This window comes from Barbus barbus (genome assembly GCF_936440315.1).
Source record: "Barbus barbus genome assembly, chromosome: 29".
NCBI lineage: Eukaryota > Metazoa > Chordata > Actinopteri > Cypriniformes > Cyprinidae > Barbus > Barbus barbus.
The window spans coordinates 24,015,699-24,028,221 of record NC_136757.1 but is presented as its reverse complement, the minus strand read 5'-3'; the positions used below and the strand labels follow the sequence as shown (position 1 = coordinate 24,028,221).

General features: G+C 35.2%; 1 protein-coding gene across 4 annotated transcripts in view; it reads right to left on the bottom strand.

The window, feature by feature from the left end:
* Nucleotides 1-12,523, bottom strand: part of LOC306849730 (disabled homolog 2-interacting protein-like) — a 102,606-nt gene that overhangs the window by 19,548 nt on the left and 70,535 nt on the right. For all 4 annotated transcript variants that reach the window (XM_079384994.1, XM_079384993.1, XM_079384996.1 and 1 more), the window contains 4 exons: nt 12,375-12,473; nt 11,588-12,142; nt 2,590-2,734; nt 1,766-1,910 (listed from right to left, as the gene is read on the bottom strand). In XM_079384994.1, coding sequence (XP_079241120.1) covers nt 1,766-1,910; nt 2,590-2,734; nt 11,588-12,142; nt 12,375-12,473 — 944 coding nt within the window. The remainder of the gene's footprint in view (nt 1-1,765; nt 1,911-2,589; nt 2,735-11,587; nt 12,143-12,374; nt 12,474-12,523) is intronic.

The window sequence follows — 12,523 nt, the reverse complement described above, 5'->3', positions numbered from 1 at the left end:
TACAGGTCTGGAACAACATGAGGTTGAGTAAATGATGACTTTAAGCCTGTGAGCTGAAATCTCGTCTAGCACTGCTGAGTAACTGTTTAGTAACAAACGGGCCCAAAAACAACAACACTCCCACTCAGTTCTGCATTCCCACATCGAATCACAGTCACCGTGTGCATTTAATTAAGTGTTAACAACACAGGATGACATCTTCTCCCACAACACTTTGACTGCTACACCCTTTAACCGTTACGCCCACCTTCAATTTTCACATCACCGCCATAAGGACGTCCCCTGCTGCGGCCTCTAGCTCACCACAATCTGCCATTTAAGTTGCTCTTTTTAAGACAGGCAGACATAAAAAATGGTGCATAACAAAACCCTGGCAGAGCTAGACACAACTTATCAAGATTCTGTTTGAAATACTGTACTCCTCAAAGGGAGAAAAATTACATTCCCCTGATAGAATATCTTGCACTAGGCCATTGCAGGAGGGAGTAATTTCATATCTCAGCATGCTTTTGCAGATACGTAAGTGATGATTGAAGAACAGCACCGTCTCTATGAGGACAGATGGAGACTTCTCACTTTTTATTAATCTTACAATGCCAGGCATCATGGGCTTTTTGGAGTAATTAAAAAATTGCTAATTCAGGATCTGCCTAGAAATAATTGAAAAGCAGCCGAAAACCCTTTGTAAGTCATAATATTCTTCATGTTTTTAGTAAGTATTTACATTTATGCATATGATAGATGCTTATCATACAAAATGACTTACATTGCATTCAAGGAATATATATTTTATCAGCTCCTTGACTGCCTGAGATTTGAACCATGACCTAAACAGTGCCTATTATTAATATTAATATATACAGGTCTGTCTGTCTGTCTGTCTCTCTGTATAAGGGCATAAGTGACATTTTTGGTGAAATGGAGATATAAATATCAAATGAAAGCTCTTAATGAGCTCTTTCTATTGGCAAAAGTACTGTCATCCATGAGTGTACAAATTTTTATTATAAACAACTGAAATCAGTACACAAAGTCAGATCAAACTTTGGAAAAAGTTTTGTTTTGGCCCTCCTGTAAAGTTGGTGAAATGTCACTTATGTCTTCCTGGTTCTCACCCCTCGACACACACACACACACACACACAGTATATATATATATATATATATATATATATATATATATATATATATATATATATATATATATATAGTTCAAATATCGCTGGAAACTTACTGATTCAAAAATGATAATTAAACTTTATTTGGAGTACTACATGTGCACAATGCACATTTCTTAATATTAAACCTTAAATGTGTTTTAACATCACTATAGCTGAGGACTGTATGATCGTTGAATAATATCGGTCTTTAAATGCAAGACATTTAAAGTGTGCCTAAAGTATACTTGCAATAGTTCCACTTTAGCACAATCAAATATACTTAAGTATATCTTTAGTTGGACTTCAGCACTACTTCTGCACAATTAAAGTGCATTAAGTACAAAATGAGTTGTTCCAGTTTAGCAGACCTTAAATATACCAGTTTAGTATACCAAAAGTACAATTGCAGGGTAATTTTATTAAATACATAAATATGTACATGTATTTGTAGTATACTTAGCATGAAATAAATGTAATTAAAATTTTTGTATATTTATTTTCCACTAGGGATGTTTCCAATAAAATGAAAATTCCCATAAATCTGTCAAGGCCAGGCAGTTGAGATGAGCTGTGTGCATACGCTGATGGTGAATTTGATGGCATTACCAGTAAGAATTGATGATCTTGCAGAAAGCCAGCTCACAGCACATCTTGAGGTTGCTCTGGTGCTCATGCAGGTCACTGGAGGAGCACTTAGACGGATCCACCTCGCAGTTCTCATCTGACTCATACAGGGCTTTGATGAACTCACCTGGGACGAAGAAAGTAAACAATGCGGAAAACCTCATTTAGCACAGACAGCGTGCAGCCTGCTGCAGCACTGTACTGCTGCTTATATGTTACAGTTGCACAAGTTGAACAAAGGAATGATTACTATTAGGAATTAATATTACTTTTGCAAAAATATTGAAAAAATGCACTCATCAGATGAGATGCTTAATAAGGGCCAATTATTTTACAGTTCAAAATAAACACCATCTTTGAAGAATTTGCAGTAAATTCAGTAAAAGACACATTGCAATTACATCACTTGAATCAACTGAAAATTTATTTGGTTTAATTTTGTAAGGCGCAAAAATGAATTGCAACATTTCGTAATATGAAACTATGTTGTATGTAAACTGCATCACTTTCTCACAGATAAACTTTTGAAAGTATTTTATCAAACAAACTCTTGAGGGAAACCAAGCATTAAACTTTCCCTCCTCACTTGATTTTGCTCCCATATTCGACTTGATATCTTAAATAATTGAAAATAACTTCAAAAACACAGACTACACACAAAAAAAAAAATCAGTAAATTATTGATTATATATTCTCTCACAAGCATATGTGATGGTCTGCAGAAATTGTAAAGAAAGTATTGCTTTGATTTGGATGACAATTTTCACAGAAATGTATACACAAAGTCAGTATGTTTTTTTTTTTACCTAAAGCATCCTGAAGGTACTTCTGTCCCACTAGTTTCAGGTACTCCTCTATAGCTTTAGTAGCCAGTGTGTTCTCACGGAATATGAGATGCTCATTGTCTCCGCACCGATCCACCTCAGACATCATTAGATCTGTCAGAAAGTCCTGAGGGAGACAAAACATTAAGAAGTCTTTATTGATGAGCAGAATTTATAGAGATAGACTTTAACTGCTTGAAACCTGTTTAAATTATAAATGCTTTCCCTTGACTCTCATTTGTCAGATAACAAAGTTTCACCCAAACTCATCGGTCGAGCAAATGTTGCTGTTTCTGGCTGATCGGGATGCTTAGACAAATACAACAATGTTTTGATAAAGTTTTCATAACTTATCAGATAATTCAACTATATTTATAATTGTTTTTGCATATAAAACTGACAAAAATGGCCCACAAATCATGCTGGCTTTAGAACACACAATAAAACTCAAAGGAAAAGGCTGTGTTTGTGTCTACTGTGCAGCTTCTGGTCTGTTTCCTCCTTTCTTTCCCCATCTGCTCATCTTTGATCACTCTGTTTTTGAAGTCACACATTTGATTCTGAACCATCCAGAACCTGGTGTCTGACTGGATGACCTGGAAAACAGCAAATGCATCTGATGGGCCAGATGCAGGGGTTTTTATTTGAGTCCAGGAGACACACTGCAGCTCCAGTCAGGACGTGCTCCAGATTGAGACGGTTATGGATATGCAGCAGGGGAGATGGATGACTCATACGCAGTGATACCGTATTGATTGTGGGATAATGGACATTGTATAGTTCAGCGAGGTCTTGTAATATTCTTTGCCTCAATTCCTGTTTTTCCTCACTGATGATGCGTATCTCATGTCTCGGCTCTGGCTTCTCTGCATCTGTAATCGGTTTCAGCTGAGCACATCAAGACCTCAGAAGCCCACGAGTAAAGATTTGTTATTTGCTAAAGATTTGTTCTCATGTGGCCCCCGTGAGAGGTCTTTTGTAGTCTATAGGCTTAATTTACATTCAAAATATAATTTATATTCAGAGCTCCAAAATGTACAAAAAGCATGATAAAAGAAGACTTGTGCACCATACTTAAAAAAATCGGAAAACCATCTAATATCTTCAGATAATTTTAATTGTTAAAATTAAATCATGATCAGGTTTTAAGATTTCAGAGCTATGCCTGATGGGTGGATCTTAAGTGAATAACGACATCATCTATGCACTTTTCCTTTTGCATGGAAAGAATAAAAAAACAGTCTGGAATGTAATGACAGGAAGTGTAATCTACTTAATTGCAGTTCTAAGAAATTTAACAGGTAATGGCTTTATAGGAAATTAAGTTCTTTCACCCTGATCCATAAATCTGCCTGTCTGTCAGTAAAAACTATAAACCTTAAAACTTTAAGACTCCAGAATGACATTGAAATAAAAGAAAAACGACTAAAATTTAATTTTTAGCACATTTTTAATACGAAAACGGATTCTGCTAATTATATCATTATACTGTATATTCATAATGTTGTATATTTCACAATAATTACAAAATGGAAAGAAATCATGAACAATATAAGTGGTAAAAAGGTGGTAAAGGTGGTAATTATTAGTGGTAAAAAAAAGTTCTCTTTTTGTCCCTAAACAAGTCTAAGTCTCCAAAGAATGATTAGTAAATGATACCGCAGAATTGAATTGATGCTGTCAGATACTTCAAATACAGTTCAAACTGTATTATTTAAGAAGCATCAAACAGCTTCTGACCTGTATAAGCGCCATGTGTTTAGCATGGATTAAGAGACCAGTATGAGTTCCCATGCTACTCTATGCTGGTTTAGGATGCATATCGATGGCATACACCATATCCCACCAGTATCAAAAACACAATCTGGTCATAAGCTATGTAATGCGAGAGAGATTCAGGATCAATGTGGGTGGTGCTGTGCTGCTGCTGTCAGCAGAATCTCCGTAAAGGACATGGGTGTGTGTCTACAGCTGGCCGTGATTTCTGCTGATGCCCTGGTGTTGGATCAATGATCTGCAGCAGATGTATGACTGTGTTTTGAGAGATAGTGTCCGAGTCATTATTGCATGTCTCTACAAGCACCCTTCTGAGGATTCAGTCTCATAAGCAGGTGTCCGCAACAATCTAAACAGTTGCCGACACATTACAGGATTTTCTGTGCTGCACAAAGCTCTCTCAGCAATCACTGGTATATCTGAGCTGTTCCCTTCCCAGTCAGGTAGAGGTGCATTGTGGTTATGACACTGAGAGGATCAAATGAGACCCAGTTTCTCAAAAAGCTCTGCGTCTTTGGCAGGAGTCACAGCGCTCGGTATTCAATTAGGACACGAGAGCTTAACACAGTGAGCAGCACTCAGCTCCCGTTCCCTGATGAGACTTATCCATAGTCTCACCACTAATCAGACGCCACCGAGCACAGCGCATTTTCTCCAGCATACCTGTCACATCCCATCATGCTTGTCTGTAGCCTAGCACCACAATCAGCACACATCTGCAAAAGAAAAACTATGAGGGTTTTATGGAAAATTGAGTACTAGTGAAGCATTTACTGCATACTAGGCAGAATATACTGTCTATATTTTAAGCAAATAATACATGTGAAACAGCATGCAGCTGTAAATGCTTTAAGTTAGTGAGATATTGTTGTCACATGACCTTATTAGATTGCATGAGTGGTGCCCAGCTAACAGCTCAGAAATATGGGTTTTCGTAGCCCAGTTTTGTTAAAAAATATCTTTGGCAGTTGAGAGGGAGATGTTAAAAATTGTGGTTGATATTACTTCCAGTTCATTCGTCACACTGCAAGCAAAGCACACTGCATTGCAGGATACTGTGCATAGTGTGATGTGTATATTGAATATGTTGGTAGAAATATAGTAGGTCTGCTTTTTCTGTGTATACAATTCTCATAATGTGCACAGTATACACTACTGATGAAAAGTTTGCTGTTTTCTTTTCTTTACAGATTTTGAAACGCAACAAGGCTGCATTTATTTGATCAGAGCTACAGTAAGAACAGTAATATTGCAAAATATTATTACAATTTAAAAGAACTGCAAAGCTGAATTTTGAGCATCCATTACATAACCCTTCAGAAATCATTCTAATATGCTGATTTGGGGCTCAATAAATATTTCTTATTATTATCCAATGACTAAAACAGTTGTACTGCATATTTTTGTGGAAACTGTCATTTTTTCAGAAGTTTTTGATGAATAGAAGGTTCAGTGTTTATTTGAAATGGAAATCTTTTGTAACATTAAAAATGTCTCAGCTCACTTTTTGAAATATATACACACACACACATACATACAGTATTATATGACCTGACACAACCTATTGTTGGTTTTGTTGTTTATTTTGCTCATTTAATTAAACCAAACCAAACCAATAAAACTGAAATCTGTTGCCATCTTAAAATACTGTGAATTCAAATTTTTTTCATTGGCCATTCAGTCATTATGATACTTATCGATGTTTTCCATTTTTCCTGCTGTCCAATAGCCTGTGGAAGGATTGTTAACGTCCTGTTTAAGCTTCATGCTTACAACAGTTTGAGGCAGGCATGAATAAGTAAGCAGTGGCTTGTTAAAATGGCATTGTGTGCCCTCACGAGTTCGTTCATCCTCTGGGCGATCCACTAATGACCCCTGTCCCACAGGCCCCACCTCCCTAGTGCACAGCCATGCTGATAAATAATCTTTCGGACTCGCACATTACAGCTTAATTCTTCACTGTGCGTGATCACATGAACCCGTTTGGCCCTCAAACCAACAGCTGAATTAATAAAAGCTGATTAGCATGAGGCCTGACACTGGGAATTTCCCTCGGGACAAACCCTGAGTGGACACTTTGGCTCTTTATGTGAGGTTAGAATCGTGAATCTCCCCCCACCGTCTCACACCTTCACACAGCATGATCAATAGTTCCTGCACAAACAGACTGGACCTGTATCCGTGTATCACAAAGCTCTGCAGAACTATATATATATATATATATATATATATATATATATGCCAACTTTGATCAATTTAAAGTCACCATGAAATCAAAACAGGCAATTCTTATTTATTTAGGCCAGCAGAAAATTATATAAAATATAATTTAAAAGATAATGAAACATAAAAGACATGAAAGTTAAATATATAATTATTAATGGTATATTTAAAAATAATATCTATTTAGGAGCTTTAAATAAAATTGACAAGGAGCAATAAATAAATATAAAAAAAACAAAAAACAATTATGTTTTATATTTTAAAAATAAGATATAAAAACATTGGATATTTTAGATTTATTTATCGACCCTTTTAACTTTGGATAAAGCTATCGGTATAATCTAAATTAAAAGGTATCATGTAAAGACATGAAATGAATATTGCTAATAATTTAAATGTTGATATACAGTATTAAATTCGGTATATAATATATACACACAATATTATTCATATGCTGAATACATACCGTAACTTCTGCATATTTAAAAATGTAAATAATACCTATTTAGGAGCTTTATCGAAAATCAACATGGAAAAATTTAAAAAATAATTAAAAACTAACATATAAAAACTTAATAGAAATGTATATATAAAAAAAAAACATTGGATTTTTTTTTATTTAATGACCCTGTTAATAAACACACACATAAATAGGCCTATATGTATGTATATACACAGTACATAATAAAGACACACTACATTGTATACATTATATATTGAATACCTACTGTATAAATGGTGCATTTAAAAATGTAAGTAATAGGCAATTTATCTAAAATCAACAAGGGGTAATAAATAAATATAAAAAATAACAATGGATAATTCATATCTATCTAATTCCCTTTTATAGTTGATAAAGCTCCTGGGGGGTGTTCCAGAAAGCAGGTTATGTGACATACCCGGGTATGTTTAAGGGTAAGTAAGCAGATAACCTCAACTTTAACTTTCAGGGTATGTAAGAAACCATAGCAACTTACTCTCTGAAGATAACCTGCTCCGGAGTAGGTTCTGTTTCAGGGTTAGCTTACAGATATCAGCGCATATGTGCGTGACTTACTAACGAGACTCCAGTGGGTGTTACAGATAGCGCACAATATCATATATTATTACAATAAGTTATATATAGTTGTATGATATGTAAATTATAAAGCACTAATATAAATCAAATATAAGGTAATCTATTATAATATGGTTATTATATTTATTGTATTGGCATAATAGTTATCTGCCTAAATTATAAAACACTTATGACAAGGTAATGTTTATTTTATTATATATATTCATGGAACTTGCATTTTCTATAATGTATTTCTATAATAAAAATACATATCTGATAATATTTATTATATAACTAGCATCAAACAAACAATACAATTCTTATTTTCAAGGATTAAAGATTAAACGTAAAAAAAGAAAAATGATTGCACAACCACCCATTATGTGGCGATATGCACTAAGTGTGCAAATGGCCTTTGAACAGAAGAAGAAGAAAGAAGCAGTATGGCGCACTTTTTGTAAGCGTCCGTTTCCATAGTGACTCGTCGATTCATCGCTCTATTGAGAATGTCTTGTGTGTAAACCAGGAACATACTCTGGGTTGAATGAACTTACTCCTGGACTCGTTTTTGGAACCAACATACCTCGAGTAAGCAAGGTTTGGGTTGAGAGTTCAGGGTTTAGCAGATGGTAAGTTAACCCTGCTTTCTGGAACACCCCCCTGAATAGGTATTATGTAAATAATACATACAGTTGCATGCGAAAGTTTGGGAACCCCTTAATAATTTTAACAAAATGAGAGAGATCATACAAAATGCATGTTATTTTTTTATTTAGTACTCTCTTGAGTAAGATATTTTCCAATTCTACAAAATAAGAAAAATGTGGACATCTTCATCCTGTTCAAAAGTTTTCACCCCCGGCTCTTAATGTATCGTGTTTCCTTCAGGAGCATCAGTGAACCTTTGAACCTTTTTTAATAGTTTTGTTTGAGTCCCTCAATTGTCCTCAGTGTGAAAAGATGGATCTCAAAATCATACAGTTACTGCTGGAAAGGGTTCAAATATGCAAAAGGAGGATTTTTCTGAAGAACAGTACTCAGTTTAACTGTTCAGAACAAACAAGGAACTCATGAACAACCATCACAAAAAACAAAAACAAAAAAAAACAGTCGTAGATCATCCAGGTAACCACACACAGTAGGCTATTAAGAACCAAGGGTTCCCAAACTATTGAATGGGGTTATTTGAATAATTTCAGCTATTTTTTTGTCTTGTGGTCTAATTGTAAACATCTTTTATGTAAAATATCTTATTCAGGAAAGTACTAAATAAACAATAACATGGATTTGGTATGCTCTCTATCTTATTTTGTTAAAATTATTCACATTTTCACAGATTCTTCAAGGGGTTCACAAACTTTCGGATGCAACTGTATGTAATTCATATCTTAATATATACAGGTTATAATATTGTATACATTATATACTGAATACATACAGTGAATACATGCTGCATCTTTGCCATTAACAGTTGTGCGCATCAAAATATGTTTGATACATTAACAAAGATGAAATGCACATCTCAAGACTACTTTACAAATTTGATGGCTAATTATTAGATCAATTAAGGTGAAAGTCATACTATGCGACTACACATTATGGAGAGCTTATCATTCAACAATTCTGGCATGCAGCAATTCAATTTGAAGACAATTTTAAAACGAGATACCCCATGCAGACAGATATTATTTCAATCATGTGCTATCAGTACATAATCAGGCTAATCAGTCCTCGTTATTGAAATCATGCAGGCCTGCAGACAAAGACAGGAAGCTGTGGAATGCAGAGACTAAGTCAATTCACTTTATTTACAGTAACCAGGCTTCAGCTAATGAAAGACAATGCACTGGCTGACCAGCTCTGGTCTCATATAATGAGAGACAATGCAGTCCCTGACCAATTAACTCTTCTGTAATGAAAGACAGTGGCTTTATTGACTTACAGTTCTGCTGTAATGACAGACCAGCCACTTCGTTGATTGTCTGAAAAATTACATAATACTGTATGCATTTTGGCTTGAATTGTGCGCTGTGATGGCAAAATGTTGGAAAATAACAGCTATGGGCAGCTGAAAAGGACAGAATTAATTTTTCATTCAACACAAAAGGCAAACAAAATACCAAAATCTCATTCAAGCACGTCTAAACACAAGACACATTGTGCTTTGGGCTTGTATTGCTGCATTGCACAGATTGCACAAATTCCTAAATAAGCTCAGAGTGGCACTTTACAATAATGCAATCGCATATTCTAGAGAACTGGATGGCAAATTGTTGTGCAGGTCCGTTATGATGCAACAATGGCTTGGATTGGCGTCAGGCTGCTGCAGTAAAAAAAGCAATCGCAAAACAACTCTCTCTAGCAGCATTTAATCAATAATGACAGATAAGTGACAAAGCGTCAGACGGTGCGCTTTTGTTTGTGATGTCATTTGATTCTAAGGCAGATTTATGGCGAGTATCAGAGCCGTTCGTGCTCAAGTTAATGAGGGCAATCATAGCGCTCAGCACTCCCATGATTAAATGAAGGGAAGCAGGCCACGTCTCTATTGTTCTTCTCTATCATTGACGTTTTTCGCAGTTGGACATTTGATGGGTTTAGAGTAAGGCCTAGAACGTCCTGTTCTGTTTCTTTCGGCAACACTCACAACTAGGCAACTGTTTCGGTTCAAAATATAAAAATCTTCAAAATAACTGTCACTGTCAGTCAGCTTCTTTATACTAAGACCTCAAAACCCAAAATAACTCAGAATGTAACATGGGAACTCAAAGTAGCACAATGATTGTTGAGTGTTTTATCTTGACAAAGTTGAACAAATCGTCATGTCACTCTCTCGTTCGGTTGTCAGCAAACTGCATCTGTGAGAGTCTATAATGAAATAATCTTCCTAGAAGTGACAAATGCAGCCAGGCAACACATTTACTTGTATAGGCAGCATGAAAAGGCCTTTGCACCTCATTTTAATTATGGAATATGATGCATTTCTGAGTGATGACTTCTGGAAATTATAGCGTTTTAGTGCCACGTTAAAAAAAATACTAAAAAAAAAAAATCAAAGAGAGAATTAAAGTTGAAATATTTCCAGAATAAAGTCAGAATTACAACTTTAGTCAATACAGGAATAATATAGTAGAAATATGAGATTACAGTTTTAATATTTTGAGAATAAAGTTAATATTTTGATTAATCGTTGTTCCTTTACCTTCTATGTGAGAAATGGATGTGGATGATTTAGTTAAATCTACTTTAGCATAGGATTTAGCAATAAATAACTCTGAAATGGCAACCAGTGGTCCACTTTAATCTCATATTTCTGACTTTATTGATATGACTTGTTCTGCTAATTTTGACTTTATTCTCAAAATAGAAAATACTAAAGAACTTAATCTCACAATACTACTATTTTAACCTCAAAATATGACAACTTTAATCTCACAATGCTACGACTTTATTCTCACAATTCTGACTTTATTTTTTAAAATATTACAAATTTATTCTTGTAATCTTACGTTTGTTCATTTTTTTTTACATGGCACTAAAATGCTAGTGTGTGTGTGTGTGTATATATATATATATATATATATATATATATATATATATATATATATATATATATATATATATATATATATATATATATATATATATATATATATATATATATATATATATATATACTAAAATGTATTAAACAAAAATTTGTGTATTTGTGTATGATTTGTTTTATCTCATTTCTTACTGTACGTATCATATTTGTTGTATATACTGTACAACAGTAGCCTGAAACGGTTATACTGTAATAATGTGAACTGATGAATCCTGTACAACAAGAGCAGGAATGTGCATTAGGAGAGAAAATGGGGTGAACTCTGATTTCATGTTTACTTTAAAGTGGCATAAAAGCATACAATGCAGTCATCTTACCTTGGCCTTGCCTGTGCTTTGTAAGATATGGACAAGTGCAGAAGCCATCTCCTCCTTGTTCTTCACACTTAGCACTGGCTCCAGCAATGAGCACATTAGCATATAATTGTTAGTAATATACTCTGCGAACTCCTTGTACTGCTCCATGGGGAGGATGCTCATGCTCTGATATCGGGATTTCATTCGGACCAAGGGTCCCGGACTCTTTCCTTTATTGGGATTCGGCGTGCTCACAGAATACCATTTTTCCACAAACTGCCGCCCGGTGACTGCCGCTATAGGGATATTGACCAGGCCCACGTAGTTATTTTTGTCCTTCTTTTTCTTTTTGTCCGTTTCTTTGTAAAGATGCACGGTGATGCTCTTAACTGAGGGCAGGTTGTTGAACTCAAAGTGTTCGCCCCAGAAAACATTGTCCGTTTTGAGTTTGCAGGTAGTCCGTGCGTATAACGTGTCATCCAGACAAAGTTCACAAAAGTATTTTTTCTTTGCCGGCAAGTCCTTGGCTTCGATAACCCAACATTTCAGCATGTTTTCCACCCGACGGGTGTTATCCTGCGGAATATAAAAAACGAAAACACTGCGTTTTACAATGACCTCTGTAAACTGCAGAAAGGAATTAGATAACCTCCTGTGTACGTTAACAAGTTAAGCCGAGTTAATGCAGAGAAGTCGATTAGAAACGGTCAATATGTGAGACAGGATATATGAAAAAGAAACATGCTGACTGGCTTAAACCTCATCTCTTCTAGAATTACCCAGGATTCAGATGAATCATCCAGTTTACCTTGTTGGGATGCACAGCACGTCTCAAATTCTCCATCCATTTGTCTCTCTCGGCAGCCGACCGACATGAGAAGCATTTGCTTCCTGTTGAAGTAGTTACCTGCAATTACAGATTACAATTATCAAATTTGCGGATAAGTGCATTAAGGG